General features: G+C 44.1%; 1 protein-coding gene across 6 annotated transcripts in view; it reads right to left on the bottom strand.

The window, feature by feature from the left end:
* Positions 1–22,255, bottom strand: part of ADAMTS9 (ADAM metallopeptidase with thrombospondin type 1 motif 9) — a 141,070-nt gene that overhangs the window by 46,789 nt on the left and 72,026 nt on the right. For all 6 annotated transcript variants that reach the window (XM_083600285.1, XM_083600284.1, XM_083600283.1 and 3 more), the window contains 7 exons: positions 21,889–22,053; positions 19,222–19,341; positions 16,901–16,996; positions 16,569–16,736; positions 14,656–14,946; positions 13,642–13,803; positions 11,920–12,096 (listed from right to left, as the gene is read on the bottom strand). In XM_083600285.1, coding sequence (XP_083456411.1) covers positions 11,920–12,096; positions 13,642–13,803; positions 14,656–14,946; positions 16,569–16,736; positions 16,901–16,996; positions 19,222–19,341; positions 21,889–22,053 — 1,179 coding nt within the window. The remainder of the gene's footprint in view (positions 1–11,919; positions 12,097–13,641; positions 13,804–14,655; positions 14,947–16,568; positions 16,737–16,900; positions 16,997–19,221; positions 19,342–21,888; positions 22,054–22,255) is intronic.

Raw genomic sequence — 22,255 nt, forward strand, 5'->3', positions numbered from 1 at the left:
TCAGACATGGAACAGCTCCATGTTCTGGCACCCGATCAGGAGGAAAAGAAGCCAGCAAACTAAATCAGTAAGCCAAATTCTATCAAGTGCTCTGAGGACAGAATAAACCATGTAAAACCATACAAATATTTATTTGGTTTTAAATAAATCAAATATTGCACATTACATCATAAACCAAATTCTGGTCTTACCAACAGAAGTGATAGCTGTTTACTGGAGATTATGATACCCATATTAGGTTAAGTACTTTGCCCTAATCACAAAACAGAGAATTGTGCACTGTTAAAGAATCATAGATTGTAGAGTTGGACAATATTACAAGCCTTAAGAGTCGTATTGTTCAACTCATTCATCAGGACCTTCTTCTTCCTGCTATTATAATCTGGACCACGGGGTGCCGGAATCAGACAGCAAGTTTGCTGAACAGGATGGATCATTAGTTGTAGTTTCCCCTCAATACCAGCTAGCTCAACATTTATTTCTGAAGAATTTGCTTCCGGTGCATTATTTATAGTGTATCAGTTAAAAAGAATCAACTTCCAATAGTGCACTGTGAAAATTCATGAGCTTGGAGCACATATACTTCTACATCACGGAGTCCTATACGTTTAAAGACATAAGACACAATTCATTTAATGGACCCTGACAGTGCTCCCACTTGCACCATGGGACTATTTTATTTTATTTTTATAGCACCCTTCACCACAAGGTCTCAGGGTAAAATACAGGATAAAAATACAAGGTAAAAGCACAAATGAATAGCTAAAACAACAAAAACAACAACCAAACCCTCCCTCCCACTTCCTTACCCTTCTCCCTGAAATTGGGGGGTGGGAGAAACCCCAGAGGGCATTGTTCCATTTGGGAAGCTGCAATGCTTGTGCAGACACAAGGTTTGACACAGTGCGGCATTGAATTCCACCCATCATACATACATATTTAATCTTTAACGGGGGTAAAAATCTGGACAGGTTTTTAGAATTTGCTGTGGCCATTCCAGCTCAAAGACTAGACATTTCATCAACCATGTAGGGCTCCTATAAGGGAACATGTTATTAAATCACTACCTGTAGAATCAGTACTTTGGGAGAAGACAGATGTTTCCTTAACTAGAAAAGCCACAGTACAGCCACATGCTATTAAGTATCCTACTGCGGCTTTTGGATTTCTTCCAACGAAACAACATGGCATCCTTTTGTATCCTTAAACAGAAGTTGCCATGGCCACGTTTTCTTTGCGATCCCCTCACATTCTCTGGTAGCAGGTTCTTTAAGGAGTCAAGACATTGTATGGCATCAATGGAATAACTTAAATAACATTATTCTAGGCAACATCACACTCCAATTTGTATCTGCTATTCTCCCTTCTCCTCCAGATTTGCGTAACTAACACTGCTACTTATGCAAACTTCAAATTTCCCAGTATGTTTGATGACAGCCAGACCCTTTGGAAAAATTGCATACACCTCTGCATTTTGCAAACCAGCTGAAGATCTTTATAACAGATATTCATGAAGGCCTGACAAGTACTAGTCCCATACTTCCACAGGATGCCCATCTTGTTAGGAAAAGGGATATCAAGATTTTTTTAAAAAGCAAACCGGTAAAGCACTTACTTTATAGGTTTCAGCTAAATCGAAGTTAAACGCACTCAGCAATTATGCCTTCCTCGCTTGAGGACTCTCTCCCTAATGCATTTCGAAGTAGAAGAGAAACTGGGTAGTTATGCACCAAATTACTAGGCACAAGTAACAGGGTTAGATTGCAGACTTAGGAGCTCTCTGGAAGAAGGAAAGAGAAAATTGTCTAATTCTCATGGGCATTTTAGTGCTGGAAACCCATGCAGAAATAAAAATGAAGAGAGACCAAGAGCAATGTGTTGAAAGAATGTGTAAGCAATGCCTCCAGACACTGGCGCTATTATAGAATGAAAAAATTACCTAGGGAGTAAAGGAGTTTCAGCTTATGAAGTAGTGTTAGAAAATAATTTTGTTCCTGCTCTCTTTCTGGTCCCCTGGGAAGAGGGCAGTCATCAGAGTGGCCGCTTCAGGGCTTGCCAGTCCATGTCTGAAGCACCCTAGCATATTCAGGTATTTCTCGCATATATGCAGCCATCATTACGCCCAAGGACGGCAGCTGCAACTGCTTCCGTTCTGGGATCAGGCCCTCAGTTTACGGCACTGAGAAATTCAAAACATGATGTGCAGAATTATTAGGAAAGGAACTGAATATAAAAGCTAAAGGGCAATTTATGTCCCCATACAAACACTTGAGGTTGTTCACTAAACTGCTAGTGAGGATAAACTACCAAGCTGTAGGGCTCACTAGGGCAAACGGCTTTTAAAAAGAGGCAAGTTAAAATCTTTAGGTCCAGCCCCTGGCATTTGCAGTTGAAGGATATCGGACTGCAAAGCCAGGAATGCTTGGGACCCAAATAGAGCCACTGCCGGAAGAGTAGAAAATTCAGAGCTCAATGGAGCAATGGCCCGACTCAATAAAGACAGCTTCCTATTTGCCAGTGTTAGGAAAAGAATTGCTAATCTATTGGTAGGTATAGCTATGACCTCTGCGGGCATCATATAACCATTGGAAATATATAGTCCCAACATACCTACATTCTTATTTCACTGGGGCTGCTCAGGCCCATGCCACAAGAATCTCCACTATGCATTAGGACTCTCTCTCTCTCTTGCCAATGCTTCAGAGTGGATCTGCACTGGTGCAGCCTGTCCTGTCTCGCCACCTGAGGAGAAACGGGGAGGTGCCACCCCTACCAAAGCCACGCTTTCCAGGGTCACATGCCTGTTGCAGCTTCTGGCAATACTCTGTGGATCTCTCATGAGATCTCATGGAGCTATCACAAGAGTTCCACAAGATTCCGCCGGAAGCTGCCGCCACTTCTCCTCACTTCTCTGGTGGCGGCGGGCAGGCTGCCACCCCACAGGATTCTGACACCTGAGGCAGCTGCCTCAGGCGAACTCATGGGCAAGCCCGGTCCTGGATCTGCATGTTCTCTTAATACACTGAAGCCCAAACATGTGGTACCTGCCACAGTCTATAAAAGTCTACAAGCAGGAGTTTCATTTCCAGTTCTGGTTCCCAGGGACAACTTATCTCTATACATAGGAGATTTTTTTGTGTGAGAGAGTACTCACAAATATGGAGTATTGGCACCTCTTCCCCCCCCCCTTTTCTTTTTTTGCTGCCCATGGCGGCCATTTTGTGCTGGCATCCACAAAACTTTTATCAATGAGTATAAGCACCTCACTTTTTACAAAAAGAAAAAGGGAAAAAAGCACCGCCTGTATGGGCTAACTTACATGACCTATTCAGATGTACACCCACAGCCGATTAGAGGGACAGAGTCATCCATTATATAGTAATAATGATAATAATACCCTGCCCATCTGGCTGGGTTTCCCCAGCCACTCTGGGCGGCTTACAGCATATCTAAAAACATAATAGAAACATCAAGCGTTAAAAAACTCCCACTATTTCAGATGTCTTTTAAAAGTTGTGTAATTCTTTATCTCCTTGACAGGGAGGGTGCCAGTACTGAGAAGGCCCTCTGCCTGGGCAAAGAAATGTGGAGTTCAAGCATGTTAAGGACAAACATGAATCTCTCCCAGGCTGTGGAGTTAACCTTAGATGTATAGAACTTTTGTTAACAGTAATTGCATTTACTTGCTCTTCCCTAAATGGAAAATGGGTTCATAAACAAATATATTCAACGAGGGCAATATACAACAAAGTCATAATCAGAAAAGAGCCACAGAGTAGAAATACTTAAGTACCAAGTCCATTGATTGTCCATAAAGGCTTAATGTTGAATATGACTAATGTTGCTACGTTAAGCTTGGGCGAGAGACAAAGGGTGACATTCGTAAATCCTTGCCGATGCCACAGATGTACAAAGGAATAATGTGAGATGGAAGGAACCTGAGTGGCACAGGGAATCAAGTACCGCTCCTAGGCCCTCAGGTAGAAACAATATGTGAACTCACTTCAAATTTCTGATTCATTTAAGCACTCCATAAATTATTTAAAGCTGTGTCATGTGGAATACTTTGTATCTGGGAGCCAATTCCTCAGTGAAATGTGTCTTGATAAATGGCAGCCATATGTATACATTGCAGTTTTCTTGCTTGCAAAAAATAAAATAAAAATTGTGGTAGATGGGAAATGCATGCTTCGATGCATTTTTGGAGGTAAAAATCGGACTGCGGAATAACTTAAGATACTCAGCAAAAGAATGTAGCAAAAGAAAAACAGACGGCAGTGCTTTGCTCACTAGAACAGGAAAAAGCAACAATGATGTGCTACAGGAAAACACTGTGCTAACAGCCATTGCATCTTGGGTGTAATGAGGCTGAATGAGAACCACAGCTTAACTACAGAGCAGTTTTCTGCAGGAGCGAAAGTCCCAAATTAGACCCCCCCCCCAAAGCATCTCCTGGCAGAGTTAGGAAAGAGTCGTGTGTGAGAGATGCTGCTAACCGATGTGCACAGTAATGATTTAGAAGGACCAATGGTCTTAAAGGGCCTAAGACCGCTTCCTATGTTCTTCCTAACAAAGAAGCAAGTAAATAAAACTAATTCCGTCCCTTCTTTTCTGGCTGAGTGTTAAGACTATAATCCTAAGCATACAGGAAGTAAGGGCTGACACACAAGTTCGATTTAGCATGCTGAAAGCAGCTGTGACACTCAGTGCTATGCGGATGAACACATACTGCATAGAGCACATATTGTTCTAAACGAATCAGGCATGCCCGATGGAGTAATTTCATCAAAATAAGAATAACAATAACTACTAAATATAGATTTGTCACTGCTTCTATGTGATCAGGCCCTACAGGGGCCTGGTAATGTTTGTGTACGGGGATGATGTGGAATGGTTTGATAATGTTGGTACTTTTCAGTTCCTCAGGAGGCAGTGTTGTGGTAAATAACTATGAGCTTTTGCTCATGGCATTTGGTCCCTGCTGCTTTCTGGTGCAGATGGGACCTGGCCATGTAAACTGATCAACAATGGTCATGTACAAACAGAGATATAAAGAAAGGGGGTGGAAGGATGATCCAGGGAAAACCCAGGGTGTTTTTTTTCCATTTCTGTTTTTAGTCCTTTTAATCTCTAGTACAAAGTGTCTCTAATTCCCACTGATTTAGTTGAACGTTACCAAGTGAATATGCTCAGCACTGTCGATTTAAGAGTCAATGCTAAACAAGGTTTAACTGGCAGGAAGTCCAACAGCTTTTAAAGGAAGTCACTTCCTGATAAGGATGTTCAGTATACCAAGAGCTGACTCAAGTTAACAATTTTCCAAGTGAGAACATGATTCAGTCAGTTCGGTTTATCTCTCAGTTGAAGTTTGGTTCCTGCCAAGCTACTGTGAGTGATATGCAGTGTATGTCAATTGCCTGCCACTTAAGGTATGCCCTCTGGGTCTTCAGCCAGCATTGATAAATTTATGAGCAACATGCTGGAGAAAAAATTGCCTCCGTCTATTACAGATTAAGCGACACCTTATTTTAAGTCACCCAAACAGAAATATGAAGAATATTTGCAGGGCTCTCTGTATGGCTGTATGGCTCCTTCAAACGTTACCATGTCTGACACAACTGTCTCTGTGCTTTCGACTCATATCCCACAGGAGAGATAACAGGGAAGCCAAAACAACCCATAATAAACACCATAATCAAAACTGAAACCTCGCCCCAGTCCCATCAATTTATGCAGGAAGGTATACCCGGTTATTTGCAAGATACTCACTGGCAATGCTGCTCAAAGATCAGATCTATACTCTGTTCCATGGATCAGCTAAAACAGATACAAATATATGGGGCTGGTGGGAACTTGCTCATCCTATATCCTTTAAGCACATACACGAAGATGGAGCAATAGACAAACATTTAAGAACATAAGAAGAGCCTGCTTGATCAGGCCAGGGGTCCATCTAGTCCAACATCCTGTTCTTACAGTGGCCACCCCAGGCACCTGTGGGAATACCTCAAGCAGAAAGCCCTCAAACACTCTACACTCCTGTGGTTTCCAGCAACTGGTATTCAGTAGTGCAGTGGTGGCCAAACTTGGCCCTCCAGCTGTTTGGGGACTACAATTCCCATCATCCCTGATCACTGGTCCTGTTAGCTACTGTGGAGCTTACTATTTCTTACTTTCTTGGAAAGGAATAAAGATCAACAATACAGTCGTACCTCAGAAGTCAAACAGAGTCCGCTCCGGAAGTCCGTTCAACTTCTGAAACGTTTGATTTCCAAAGCGCGGCTTCTGATTGGCTGCAGGAAGTTCCTGCGGCCAATCAGAAGCCCTGTCGGACGTTTGAAAACTGGAACACTCACTTCCGGTTTTCAATCGTTTAGGAGCCGGAACGTTCGACTCCCAAGGCATTTGGGAGTCAAGGTACAACTGTACAAGAGCTAGTATAAGTGCCTCTACTCAAGCTGTGATCTTGGGCATGCACAATTTGTGACCCATCAAGTTGCACACAGCCTGCCGGAAATGGCCTGTGGAGGGTCTGTACTCCTGCAGCAGCTCCTGTGTTAACCGTGGCCAGCAAAACCAAGTGGTGTTCATACCCACAAATGGGCCACACTACACAGCCCATAGCCTACGTTCAACTTATTGGGTCTCAAAAGGCCAACCCTGGCTGCTAAAGCACTTGCCAAAAAAACAGGCCAGAAACATTTTGCATTTGGATCAATGTGGATTGTGTGGACTGTTTGCATTCCCATGCAAACAATGTCTGTTGGCTGGAATGAACTGATAATACTTTTAACACAAACATAGTCTTTTTTGAGTGTTATGGGAATGCCAACATGAATAGAGGCCATGAAGATGCCCCCATCTGCCAACTTCGAGCTTTTCTCCATTCACCTGGAAGGAGATCTCTATGCATGTTCAGCTGAACACAAATAGAAGTCTGATAACACAAGATTCTCTTGACAATTGGAGGAAAGCTTCTAAGCACGCCCGGATGAACACACTTAAAAGCCCTCTTCCGACCTTCCTCTTCAATGCCAAAATGGATGGAGAGGTTTGGGGTGGGGCACACGGACGCGACTTGTGCCGCCATTTTTGAGTGTTCACAGCCTTTCACATTAGCACATATGTTAGAACAGTAATTGGTGCAACAACCCAGTGGGGGGGCCAGTACTATTACCGCAAATGGAGGAGAGACAGTGGTTTGTGTAAGTGCATTCATCAAAGAGACAGAATCTGAAGCCCAAAGTTTGGAGAGAAATTAAACATTGTTACCTCCCTCCGGGTATAGGGCGGTATATAAATTCAATAAATAATAATAAAATAAAATGATAAGCTGATTGTTCTGCCAGCACAAACATTTCAGCCAGAGGGAACGCTCTCCACTATTCTCCCCTCACACCAGGTTCTGGGGGCTCCTCCAAACTCCCAGAGCGGATTGTGGGAGAGCAAGAGGGAAGAAAGAGAGGAAGAGGTCCCCTTGTGCAACGGGACTTGTTGTGTGGGCTGCCACTGGCACCTACTTAGCTGAATCCGGCCCTCAGTTTTTTAACCATGGCACCATGCTAGCTCTGCATTCTGTCAGCTTGAATGCACCTGCCATGAGGTTATACAGTATAGCGGTCTTTTGAACACTTAGCCTTTGCATGCAAATTCATGTTTATATTACTTCATTATATAACGGATCAGTTCCGCTGCAGCAGACCTAAAACAGAGCCTATCGATCTTGTGTTCAGAAAATAAATACGCCTCATGACTCTATGATTATCAAAGCCAAGAAATCATTCTGCGAAACGTGTTGATGATTACATTCTACTTTTAATTTCTCTGTCTCCTTTGCCCAGCATTCAAACATTGTAAATGCAATGCGACGTTTTTATAAAATTAAATAACAATAGTTGAAAAATAAATACACTTCATTAACATAAATACATAAAGAGATCCATTCTGCTGAAGAAAAAAAAGCTTCAGTCAATACTTTACTCTTGTTTCAAAAGTGTCCAAAAACATGGAAGCAACACTCCATCTGGGACAGACGAAGTCGAAACATTTACAGCAGAAAGGTGGTGATAAATGTCAGAGCCAGGAGAAAGTGTGTGGCAACATGAAACAAAAAGACAACTTCTTTTTGTCCTCTACTACCTACAGCAGTAGCACATGGTCTCAAAACGAGGTAGACAAACATCATTGGTTGAATTTTTCAGGTGAAGTGAGAAATCTTAAGTTTAAGCTCATTTATCAGTGTTTTAGTTTTGTCTTCAATCAGCACCATTTGTATCATCGGCCATCTAAACTGTAAGCAGCTTAAAGTAAGTTTGTGTGAAATTTATGTACTTTTTTCACACTCTCTCTCTAAAAAAAATAAATCATGATTTGCAAATAAAGTGGCTCAGCCCTGCAGACTTTTTCTCTGGGGGATTTTTCATCTGGACGGATGGCTGGAATTTAATAAGGAACTCTGAATACTCGGATCACAAGACTCCCCACTGAAGAGCCAAAGACCATTTGTGTTAAGAACAGGAGGACAGTTTAGTGTTCCATGCATCATTTTAAAAGAGTGGGGGGAAGATCTGAACCTGGAACTACTTTTGCATTGAGGAGCACACCCAGAACATAGTTCAGTTCTGATACTACCTGCCCTTTCACCTTCGGACCTTGCATGGTGAGTGGGCAGCAGAAGAGAATGGGCCAAGAGATTGCAGTTGTATTGTGCTGTGTGTGTGTGTGTGTGTGTGTGTGGCAAGATAGAGCAAGAGGACACAGATATGCAACTTAGGGCACATGTTACTTCTGCACCACAGAGTCTTGTCCATTTCAGGATCTGGCAAGCTTTCATTTGTGCACGTTAAGCCGTGCGCTGTGCACGAGACTTTATAAACTACGTTGATTACATTTTTATGGCAAGCTAGCAGACATTTGTGTTGTTGTTGTTTAAAAAAACTGCAGCACTACATTTAACTACACTTTGTACCAACAATTTAGATGTTTAGATGTCTAGTTCTCAGAGCTGTTTATATATAAAAAAGATGAAAATATCATTTGGGTTTATCCTACACACACAAACACACACACACACACACACACACAGACAGATAGAAGTATGCTTACTTTTGGAAGTGCTTCCCTGATTCTTTTTAAAACAACATAATGGGAACTGTGGCCTGCCTAGTTAAGGAATCAGAGAATCATAGAACTGTAGAGCTAGAAGAGACCCCAAGGGTCATCTAGACCAACCCCCTGCAATGCAGGAGTCTGAACTAACTCATCCTTGACAGATGGCCATCCAACCTCTGCTTAAATACCTCCAGTGAAGGAGGTTTACTGAAGCCTGTATTTTAAATTCAAAGGGAAGTCTTACTATGGTGAGACAGAACTCCAATGGAATGGATCTAGAAGTTTCTGCACGGCCTGCTGCTGAAGGAGGAAATTGCCAGAATGCATATGAATCATACACCAGAACAATCTCAATGTCATAACCTTGTTTGTTTGTTAATGTTCAAAGCAAGTGTAATCCAGTGTCAACAGCAGTCTTTGGTACATAGTTTTGGGCTAGAGTAGCCCACACTGTGCCTCCAGAAGCTGTGGACTACAACTCCCATCAGCCCAGGCCAGCATGGTCAATGGAGAGAGGCACGATGGGAGATGTAGTCAACATCTGGAGGACCGTCATGTTGGCCACCCCTGGTTTGGGGAGAAAGTCCAAGGCATGCAGATGCCTAGCCACACAGAGCACATTTGCATTTAGCACCAACTCTGCCCCCTCAACGTAGAAAGGGCTACAGCAGCACCTTGGATGAAAGTGTTTTATAGCACTGTCCCTTGTAATGATAAAAAAGCACCATAGACATACAACTTGAGCAAATGTGCGGCTATTGACATTGTTTGCTGAGGTATGAAAGTGAAAAATGGTCACAGAACTCTCCATAGAAACAGCAGGGAAGGGCGGAACAAAGGAAGGACTATTCCAGCAATAAGACTATGGCAGTTTTGGAAGTTCATATATTGGATGAAAAGGAGCTTCTTTTATATAAAGTGCTTTAGAGTCAGATTAGGACTTAAAAAAACAAAACCCTTTAAATTACATTATACCACAATAATGCTATTTGGAGGCTGATTTGCATGAGATTTTGAAACGGGCACACTTATGGTTTCCTATCCAGCCATTATTTTCCACCGTCTTAAACTCACATGGCTGGAGGCAGGGAATTAAACTTACACTGGCTTCAAGAGCCCAGGAGAAGGTGGGATGAGTTCCTTCTGTCAACTCACATTCACCCATGCCTACTTTCCAAGCTGCAGTGGTTTCTTGAGAATCGGCACCCATGGGATGCTTGTGAAGAAGCAGAATCTCTGTTGTGGGGAAGTTCATTGTGGAAGAAGAAGGAAACAAAAGACTGCCTAACCTCTTTGGTGGAACCTGTGAGACAAGGGCAGCTGTAATAAAGGTCTATCTTCCCCTTCCCTCTCCTCTCCACAGTGGGCCTGGGAAATGTACCTAAAAAAATATCTGTGCAACCATTTTATGGCAGCGTTCAGAGGGACAAGGCAAGTGGATAGGCAGCAGCAATGAGGAGCAGAAGTGGTCCTTTTGAGCATCTTGTCCAAGAGTTTCCAAACTATGGATCTAAGACGGATGCTACGGTTTGATTCTTCGGACAGTGATGTACGTGAGGAATTCTAAAGTGAGCAACTGTTCTCAGGCATACCTGAATTTCTGAAGATCAGGGGTGGGGAACCTGTGGCTCTCAAAATTGCTGCTGGACTCCAACTTCCATGAGCACAGCTGATCACCAGGGACGATGGGAACTGCAGTCCAATAACATATTGATGGCCACGGGTTCCCCCATCCTGGCAACAGATTGTGCTCATGTAGCTTCTCACACCAACATGGCAACACTGACCTATGGAAACAAAAATGCTCCAGATCTCTATTTTGTTACCCGCTTGTGGCTTTGTGACTGGGCAGGGTTTTAGGTATTTTGACAATCTCTTAGGGATGGTTAGTGTTGGGGTTTCCCCCTCCCCCCATCTTTCTGCTGGAGGTTAAGAAGCATTGGGCAATGAGCTTATGAATATGTTGATGCCGTCCAATCAAAAGGGCTTGGGACAAGTAACACAGAACTTTTAAATCAAAACCATCTGCTGTTGTAAGGTTACTCTGAAAGGCAAGAAGCCAGTGTTAAAAGCATCCCCCTTTGGTCTTCATCACTGACATACAAGACAGACACCCAGATACACAATTATGCAATACGTTGCTATTAAAAATATTAGCTATCCTTTGATGGAGCCCAAAGGCAGCATCTTTTTGTGTCACTCTTACTTATTGTTGTGGGTTGTGTTTTTGCTGTTGTTGTTGCTAAAAAGGATGTTCCTTCATCTGAGCAAGTAAGTTTGTACTATACTATACAGTTCTAAATATACAGAACGAGCTACATGGATGACAGCAGCTTAGCACTGGAATTATCCCTTAACTATAGTAGCTTTGAAGGTGGCTTGTTAAGTGTTAAAACAGGAGCTTAAAACAGATCTATGAAGACAGAAGGAAAGGTTTTGGAAACAGTCGAATACTTCGACGACTCTCATTTGCTTGCAATGGGTTTCCTTCATAGTGAAGATCAGTATCGTGCAGCACTTGTCATGGGCTAATAAAATGTACAAACTTCATTAACAAGCAGAAAGTGCCTTTTAAAACGAACAGATTTCCTAGCTGATGCTCTTCCTGAATGCCTATTTATTTGGAATGCATCATTTTGTTTTGTTTTTTAAACACTTTTAAGTGCAGTTTCCTTTTTTAAAAACACGTGCGCATGCACCAAGTATTAGCACCTTGACATTAAGGACACTCATTCCGTTCCTATGAAAGATCTGTGAAAATGAGTAACAAACAACAACAACAACAACAGAAGTATGTTATGGCCGTACCGAGCTCCAAGGACCAGTATTCCAGGCGGTATCTCGAAGGCAGTCCTGCATATTGCACTGCTCACGGTCTGGTGGCTTGTCAAGGATTTCGCAGCTCAGATCAGTAAATCTCTCCCCATTGGGATGCTGGCACACAACCAGTCTTGTTCTGGTTCCTCCACCACATGGCTTTGTACACTGGGGGGGAGGAAGGCAGTAGGTGGAGATCACATTAGCAACGGCTAGGTTCATTTATACTTCATGATTGCTACTTTTGTCTTCTTTGATCTGACTCACAGCCAATTTAGATGCTGCTTTCCTTCTGATGTGAGAGACTCAAAACTCTTAGACTCCAGGGGGGGAAAATACAAACATATGCCTTATACCAAGCATATGCCTATACACCCATTGGTCCATCTAGCTCAGTATTGTCTACAGTTCGGTTGTAGACTACAACTCCCATCATCCCTAGCTGGCAAGACCAGTGGTCAGGGATGATGGGAATTGTAGTCCAAAAAAACAGCTTGAGACCCATGTTTGGGAATCCCTGGTCTAAAGTACCTGGCAGTGACTCTCCAGGGTCTCAGGCAGGGACTCTTTTCCAGCCCTACCTGAAGATGCTGGGAACTGAACCTGGGACTTTCTGAATGCAAAGCAGATGCCCTACCATTGAGCTATTGTGAGATCTGTATGTTAAGATGTGTATGAGAGCGTCCTGATCTGACTTCAATGTATTGCTACTTTCCACATGCCTTTATTTCTCCCCCTGGACTGTGGATGTATGAGGGACTCCCACAACTGTACAATCTGGGAAAGAGAAAGCATCTAAATTTGCTCTCATGAGTGAAGTGAATGACACCTTTTTGTTATTTGTTTCAAAATAAACTGGGGAGCAGGTTCCAGATTAGGTCTTTTTTGTGGGTGGGAAAGTAGAGCAGGGAATAATAAGACATATGCATAGTTTCTGGGACTCTTCCCCACTGTAGGAGAGCCACCCCAATGGAAAACACAAAGGTTGCTAAAATCTGGTTTTATCTATCTACACCTCTTAGTTTTAGGACTGATTCAGGTGCAATGTCTTGGTCTTATGAACTGCTGATTAGAGCAAAAACCAGACTCCACATGTACCAGACTCCCTGCTCTTTGCATACCCAAATCTGGGGCTTCTATTATGATTTATTAAACCACAGTTTCCTCTTATAGCCTAACGGGGAAACTGTGGTTTAATATACCTTTGCAAACCAGGCTGGGGAACTGGGATTTTGTTTTTACTTCCTATGAGCAGTAAACAGAGATTAAACCAATTTCCCAATCTGGATGCAATGTGAAAAGGTAGCTTTAGCAAAATCTTGGAAACCTTGAATTATGGTGAGAGGACATACGGCTAGGAGGAAGCCCACAGAACCATGGTTTGCTCCTGGTCTAATAACCATAGTTTATCCAGACGAACAACAGTAAGTTTAAACTATGTCTCAACAGTCGTTTCAGCACTACTGAATAAGTAAGTGCTATTATTTCCAACAAGGAAAGGTAAACAAGCAGGATAATTAGAACATCTGGATAACGGACCTTCTGTCGAAACCTATTGGCTTATGCTATTTTGTTGATTTTTTTTAAAAAAAGGTTTCAAGGAAATTCAAATGCAGCCACATCTTTAAAATCTAGTTAAGAATGCTTTGCCTTGGGAATGAGTTAAAAAAAGAAAAAGCAACAACAATCCCAAATGAAGTAGCATTTGCTCACCTCACCCCAGCTGCCATAGGCCCATTGCGGGCAGGGCCCTGATTCACACGATCTTTGCTCATCTGGTTTCATTCTTACATCACAGTTACTGGCAGTGTATCCATTTTCATCCTGGCACACGACAACTCGCCGTTGGAATCCACCAGCGCATGTACTGGAACACTACAAAACATGGTTTCATATGACTGAGGAGGCTCCACCGAGCTTAGCGCACAACAAATTTCAGCGATATAGCCTAGTAAAGTGAGGAGTCCCAATGGCTAGGAAACCTGCAGCCATAATCGAATAGTCGTCTTCTTGATGGAGCGCTGGTGCCGTTCCTTAAAACTGTAAGATCAGACTCTCGGCATTAAAAATTCAGTTTGAGGTAGCATTAGCACAGCCGCTAATTTTTTTCTCTTTGACATCAAAGGCGTTTTAGGCAGAGAGTATCCTGTCCACTTTTATCAATGTAGGTACTAACGAAGGGAAGTCCAGTGGGAGATTTCAGAGAAGAAACACATTGCCATTGCATTTAAAATCAGTGCATTTTGTCTGAGAAGAGACACGGAATGTAGACACACCAGAATTTCTTTTTTTTTTTTTTTAAGAGGCAAGTTGCTAGTCCCCGTAATGACAAGGACAATTTTGGCAACTTTGCAAAGCCTAAAAAATTAGGACAGTGCCGGAACAGGGCTTCTCAACATTGGGAGGGCAGATGATAGGTTCCTATCACCACCACCACCCCATGGTTATTATTCCTTGCCCCTCAAATCCCACTGATTGTGTAACTAGGCCCCTTCAACTCTTTCCATCCTCGTTGATAATATTTCTATATAGTAAAATGCCTTGATGGAGTCGTGGGGTTGTATCCATCCTAGTTCTAGAACAGAATTAATGAACCTAAGTTAGTCCTGCCCATTAACTTCAGTGGGTCTACTCTGACGAGGACTAACATCAGATACAACCCTTAGGGGTGGTGGAGGCTGTAACCCAACTCGCAACGGATTAAGAGTATCTCCACCAGCTACTCACCGCTCCCCATGGTCCAGTTCTCCACTGGTTGCCTCCGTGCACATGCGCACGGCCTTGGTTTCGGTTCACGCTTCCACCCTGGTTGTTCTTTTGGCGATAGTCAGGGTAAGGGAAGGAAGGGATTGGCCTGTTGTACTCAGGGCTGATCTGCTGGCACGAAGGCATGGAGCAATCTTGCTCCGTTGCAGGGACATCCTCAGCATCGCACTCACTCCTGTCAACCATCTGGTCGCTGTAATCGATGCAGACGACTTGCCGGGTCACCTTGCCTTGCCCACAGGTTACAGAGCACTGCGTCGATAAGAGGGGGAAACGGGGAGCTCAACGCCCTTGGCAACGAGGCACAAGTGTTAAGAATCGCAGAACGAAACATATTTACGTAAAACTATTTTTTTTTATGTATGTGAATCTCATGTGGTTGTTGATTTCACATGATTAGGAAGATGGGAAGCTGCCTGATCCCATTCGCTCGTCTAGTTCTCAAGCAGGAACAACCAGAGGGGAGGGACGGTACAGCAGACTTGTCCCCCAGGAAGCAGTGTCACTACTGTGAGAGTGCAGGATGGTGTGTTGGGAGGGGAACAGTTGGGGTGGTTTGGGAGCACTGGTCGAGGCAATCCAGTACTCCTGCCGCTAGGCCTGGTCCCTCACCATCCTGGCCGTGTAGCAGCAATGCTAGTGCCAGGAGGTTGGGTGCATGGCGGTGGAGGCCCTCCCCACTGCTCACTCCCACTTTCCAAGATTTCAGGCAGAGGCGATTCATCTAGCTGGAGATGGCAGGGGCTGGACTCAGGACTTTGTGGATGCACCGAGCTCCAGCCCCTTCCTTAACTTGTGTCAGCTGGTATAAACTGATCCTCTTTGTCCCCAGCTTGCTGTTCAAAGAAAAGCTCTTGTGAACTGCAGTGACAGCATGTACGGTGCTAAAGGAGAATATAATGAAAATGATGTATAGATGGTGTTTCACTCCTGTAAAATTAGCAAAGATATACCACAACAGTGATAATTTATGTTGGAAATGTAAAGAAAAAAAGGGTACCTTCTATCATATGTGGTGGACCTGCCCCAAGGCGAAAGACTTCTGGGAGAAGATTTATAACGAATTGAAAAAAAAAATGTTGAAATATACATTTATTAAGAAACCAGAGGCCTTTCTTCTTGGAATAACAGGTTTGGAATTGCCCCCAAAAGATGTTAAATTATTTTTGTATGCCACAACTGCAGCAAGAATTTCGTTAGTGAAGAATTGGAAAACACAAGAAATACCAACAGTGGATGATTGGCAGATGAAGATGATGGACTTTTCGGAGCTGGCCAACCTGACTGGAAGAGTCCGCGACCAGAAGGAGAAGGAGTATCAGGAAGAATGGATGAAATTTAAAGACTATTTAGCTAAATATGTTAAGATAACTTAATTGGAAAAGCTTGCAAGTAATAGATAGGCTTAGGATTCAAATATGTAAGGATAAGATTTAAGATGTTTAAAGTCAAATTAGAAAGAATGAAAGATGTTAAGTGATCAAGTTAATTTTTTGAGAAAATAGATTTTGGAAAACTGTTATAATGATATATAATGACATTCAACCAAGGGGATTTGAGAAAGTCACTTAATAATGTTACCAAGATTTAAACAGATTTATTACCAAGATTTATGTATGTCTGTTTGTCTGTGTGTTTGTTTTGAAATTTTGAAAATCAATTAAAGAAAAAAAGAAAAGTTCTGCTGCTACTGCTGCTGCCACCACTACACTATTATCACTTCTGCTCCGACAAATACTTCTACTGGTTCCCGATTACAGGAAATTCTGCTGCCTCCATTTGAACCAAGCGTTATCTTTAGAAGGCCTGATAAATGTTGAATAAGCAACAGGCACCTGGGAGAGACTACCCCTAAACAAGAGGAAGCTGCTTACTGGGCTCCACTCCATGGCCTTCCACTGTCCACACGGTGTCACAGAGCAGGATTCTGTCGCCGATGGCCTTGGGAGGTGGAAGCAGGCGGCCTCGTCAGCCACAGAGCCTTGGTCGTCGCGGCAGCTGACGTATCTCATCCTGGTGCCTTTCCCGCATGTAGTCGAGCACTAGGGAAGACGGACAAGGAGTGACAATGGGGGTTGGAGGGGGGGAGCAGCTGACCCCTTTTTGACAATAAGGGGGAAAAAGCCCCCCCCCCCCGGAGTCGCAGGACTGTGGGGGAGTTTATCAAGGGATCTCCTTGTAATCTACGCTGACCAGTTTAACGTACGGGAGTCCAGGATCCAAATCTCCACTGGGTTCTGTGGCTGCTTTGCTTCGTTTCCGGGCTTCCTGGGCGGAGACGGCATGGCGCTGTTTCACAGTCCTATTTTATAGGAAAAAGCAAGCTATCAGCAATTCACAGGGGTTTCAGCGTAGGTTAGATGGTTATAGCAATGCAGTGATGGAAGCGGGGGGGGGGGCAGTGGAGGGAGGAAACCCCTCCCCCATTACATTCGTCATCACATCTTTTGTTTGATACTGAAATATACTCAGAGTCGCAAAGTGATTTCATGTTCTTTATTCAGCTCATAGTGGTGAGGAGGAATGAATGAAAGTCCCCTCAAGGTATCTGCTTTATACACATTATTTACACAATGGGCTGCACATGATTGGCTATTCCGGAATTCTACTGTAAGCCAATCAGGTTGTGGATTCACTTCTATCTGGAGCATGATTGGGTGGTTCCTGCCAACCAATCATACTGCTGCATTGTTCTAGGACCAATCAGATTGCTGCCTTTTGGATCCTATTGTTCTAGGACCAATCAGACTGCTGCAGTTTGGATCCTACTCAACTCAGTACATAACAGATACAAATGGCTCATCTTAACCCTAAAGGCGGATGCTCCTGGAGCATCTGCCAAGCTGAGAATATACATGCCTGAAGGCTGTCACCTCGATTATTTTGCTCTAGCTGCATTCCCTCCCACCAACAAAATGCCAGCCCTCACACGCATGCTAATTTACAGAAGCACCCATCATTACTTTGAAAATGACTTATATAGCACCAAATTGCCCCATGTCCTGTATAAATCACAAAGGGCTTACAACCCGTGCCACTGGGATGAGGCCCAAAATTAATCTGAAGAGAAGACTGGAATTAGCGGGGACTATCTGAACGTCACAATAAACCATGATTTAATGTGAAGGGAATGCCCCTCCCCTCAAGGTCACATGCCTCCCCCTCCTCTCCGCCAGTGTGCTCACGAGGAGATCAGAATCTTTCGCTTCCAACGTCAGTTAAATGCATGTTAGTACAGTGGTACCTTGGGTTTACTTAATTCGTTCCGGAGGTCTGTTCTTAACCTGAAACTGCTCTTAACCTAAAGCACCACTTTAGCTAATGGCGCCTCCCGCTGCTGCCGCGCCGCCGGAGCACAATTTCTGTTCTCATCCTGAAGCAAAGTTCTTAACCCGAGGTACTATTTCTGGGTTAGTGGAGTCTGTAACCTGAAGCGTCTGTAACCTGAAGCATCTGTAACCCAGGGTACCACTGTATTACATCTAAACCACGGATTGTGGCTAATCTTAACAATGGTTTGTTAAAAACAAGCCAGCTTTGTAAATCATGTTTGTTGTTGCTGCTGCTTTTTACTGCTTCGAAGAGGGCTTGTTTCGAAGAAATCAGACTGACCACACTTTGACAAGTTCAGACCAAATGACAGGCTGCTTTTGAGCTCCTCCTTGTGGCCATGGCAGAGGAGGAGTGGGGCACATGAGCCCGGGGGTGGGGGGGGGAGGAGAAAAAGGTTGGTTCCTGGCATGATGCTCTGAACCTGACAGATTAAGTGCTGGCAAATAAATAGAAGGGCTCAGAGGGGAAAGTTTTAGATGAGAGATAGGAAACCTGTGCCCCACCAGGCTAGACTGGTGACTGGGAGTGGCCGCCAAGACCACATAACACTGGTCCTGAAAGAACTACATTGGCTCCCAGTACATTTCTGAGCACAATTCAAAGCATTGGTGCTGACCTTTAAAGCCCTAAATGGCCTTGGCCCAGTATACCTGAAGGAGTATCTCTACTCCCATTGTTCAGGCCAGACACTGTGGTCCAGCTCCGAGGGCTTTCTGGCGGTTCCCTCACTGCGAGAAGCAAAGTTACAGGCAACCAGGCAGAGGGCCTTCTCGGTAGTGGCACCCACCCTGTGGAACGCCCTCCCATCAGATGTGAAGGAAATAAACAACTATCTGACTTTTAGAAGACATCTGAAGGCAGCCCTGTTTAGGGAAGTTTTTAATGACTGATGTTTTAATGTATGCTTAGTATTTTGTTGGAAGCTACCCAGAGTGGCTGGGGTATAAATAAAAAACTTATTATTATTATTATTATTATTATTATTATTATTATTATTAGGCTAAGCTGAAATCCTTGCCCCTAACATACTCATTCTTCATTGGGAGCGAATGCTTGCGACAGCATGCCATCATGGACCATAATTCTCCATGACCCCTCCATCACACCACGTGTGTTTCGATCATTTCCCAGCAAGCTTAAATCACCCCCTCCCAGTAGAGGCAACGTCGGTGGCTGCCACATCAACGCACTTACCTGTACATCTGTTGGCTTCGTAGCAGCATTGCACTCGTTGTCATCTACCACGGACACGTAGGCACCAACCACGCATTTCACCGCTCTCATCTGATAGCCCTGCCCACATGTTGCAGTGCACTGCGGGGAAGGAAAGAAAGCTGTGGGGATAGCTATACTGCAAGCAAGCCTAAGGATGCGAGAGGACAGAGTCCACTGAATCAGGCCAAAAGCCAATCTGGTCCAGCATCATGTTCTCACAGCAGCCAACTAGACACCTATAGCAGGATGAACGTGCTTTTGTGATTGCCAAAAGATGGGAACTATAGTTTTGGTGAGGACACAGAGAACCCTAGCCTGCCTCTCCAAACTATAGTTTCCCACAGAGAGGGAATTAACATCAAACCAGCTCAAATATATGCCCTGTGCCCCAGGCTTCATAATGCACCTGCCTTAGTTCTAAATGCATTAAAAAGAGGCAAGGAAGTTCAAAGCACCTAACTTCTTTGGCCAAATCCAGAGTGATTTAAAATATAAAAAAGGAGCCCTGTCTCCTTCTTCAGTCGCTTCCATTTAAAATTAGGTCAAACGGTTAAAATGCTCTGCTTCCGCTGGAATCTTCCATGCTTCATTTATTCCCTTCAAATATACATGTGCAAGTGTTTAAATCATTTACCATACTGTGGATTACGAGCCTCGCATAATCTCTGTCACATTTCTTTACCGACTGACTCCTGCAACAACCTTAATAGAACACGATCATGACAGGAAGGCATGACCGGCTGAAGAGAAGTTTGTGTGGTCTGGACAGGTTTATTCATTTACTTGTTTTGAAAGTATAATTAGATGAGAGCTGTTGCTGCACTGGAGACGGCAAATGAAGTCTCTCCGACAGATTGCTTGGAAGTTCTCATTCTGTGTATGATGTATTGTTAAAAAGGAAAAGGTCAACACGAAAAGTTCTCTGCGTGTGGGTTTTTTTTTTTTTTAGGATTCTTAAAGCCAGCTCTAAAGCAGAATTTATCAAAACCTGCCTTTCCTTTCCAGTGCTTATTCTTAGCTAAATTACTTGCTTTCAGGATCACAGCTGCATTGCAGAGCGATGGGCTTTCAGCAGTGGTTCACAAGGTGGGGTGGAGCTTCAGTGCTGGTTTCCAGGGAGGCCTGAGGTAGCAGGGAGGTTGGTGCGGTGCAAGCACACCGGTGGTTCTGCAGACGCACCTGCACCATGCCATCCTACCCGCCAACTCACCCCTCTCTCCCCACCAGTAAGAAGCACTGGCACGCCTTCTGGGAAATGAGTGCTGCTGCTCTGTGCCACCACTGCTGTATGCTTTGCATGTACAGTGGTACCTCAGGTTAAGTACTTAATTCATTCTGGAGGTCCGTTCTTAACCTGAAATTGTTCTTAACCTGAAGCACCACTTTAACTAATGGGGCCTCCTGCTGCCGCTGTGCCGCCGGAGCACGATTTCAGTGTACAGTGGTACCTCGGGTTACATATGCTTCAGGTTACATACTCCGCTAACCCAGAAATAGTGCTTCAGGTTAAGAACTTTGCTTCAGGATGAGAACAGAAATCGTGCTCCGGTGGCACGGCAGCAGCAGGAGGCCCCATTAGCTAAAGTGGTGCTTCAGGTTAAGAACAGTTTCAGGTTAAGTACGGACCTCTGGAACGAATTAAGTACTTAACCCGAGGTACCACTGTATAGGGATCCTTGCCAACTGGTATCCAGGCTGGGAACCACCTTTCCCTGAGAGCACATTAAGTGGTGGACTGCAAGTCTGCACTAACAACGCTGGTCTAAAATACCCACAGTCTGATTCAGCAGAAGGCATGAGTTCTTTGGAAGTCCAAGAACACTTTATTATTATGGCCAGCAAGCGAGCTAAGGCCAAGAGCCTCCATTTCTGTGATAAACATAAGACGGCAATGGATGTAAATATTTAAAGAGAAGGCGCAGCACTTCAACAGCGGCATGAGGCTGGCTCCCCTCTGGTTTACATTATGAGTAATTGTGGTGGAGCAGTTTGGATGCTGGGCTAGATGTGACTCGAAATTACTGCTCGCTGGGTCACTCACTCTTGTTCTTTGCTTAACCTAGGGTAATTGTGAAGGTAAAATGAGAACTGGAGCCATGAACGTTGCCTTGAGCTCCCCCAAGGAAAAGCAGGATATAAATGAAATAAATAAGCTGCACGCTCAGTAAGCTTAAAGTCTTGTTCCTCCTCCTGGAGGCTCCCAGATGTAAAAAATACAAAAGCCCACCCAAAGAAACGTTCATCGGTTTATATGTACAACACCTGATTTTAAAGAAACACAAATATTTCCAAAGCAACTGCAAAAGTGGTCCAGAGATGGAAGGGAGGAATCTGGGTGAGGCCCGGGAAGTTATCCAATGGGAAGTTAACCAGCCACGTTGGTTGTCCCGGGAAGTTAACCAGCCACGTTGCTCTACGAATATTATATCTGTGTTCATCCATAGGCTATTTGTCCAAGTAACAAAAAGTTGCATTCTGAAGCTGCACCTGTGGCTCCACCTGTACCATTGGAAGCCTTGAGCCTCTGTTTTGGGTGCTGGGACAGAAGAGCCTGCATTTTTAAAAAAACACCACCCCAAAACAACATCTGCTGGAGTCCATGAAAAACCACATAGCAGTAAAAATGAGAAGAATGGCTTCAAATACCTGGCCCCAGGGTCCTACTTGCCACGCGGCACACTCCTGTTGCTGACAACTTTGCACAGAAACTGGTTTGCTCTCGGGATGGCAAAGCCTGTCATTCAATCGGTCTCCTCCAAACTGGCACCAGATCTGGCGGTGTTTGTGCCCTTTCCCGCAGGTTACCAAGCACTAAAAGAAGGAAACGGCAGCTGCTCACCCAAAGCCAGTGCAACAATCACTGAAAAGCTAAGTAAGATTGGTAAGTTTTTTATGCAGTTGCCCCTGGGACATTGGAACTGAAGGACAGCAAAGTCTGGCCTCTGCTAATAGCTAGTGTGGTGTAGTGGTTAAGAGCGGTAGACTCGTGACTTCCGGAGGCGGCGCGACCGGT

This window comes from Podarcis filfolensis (assembly GCF_964270895.1).
Source record: "Podarcis filfolensis genome assembly, chromosome: 2".
NCBI classification, from domain to species: Eukaryota; Metazoa; Chordata; class Lepidosauria; order Squamata; family Lacertidae; genus Podarcis; species Podarcis filfolensis.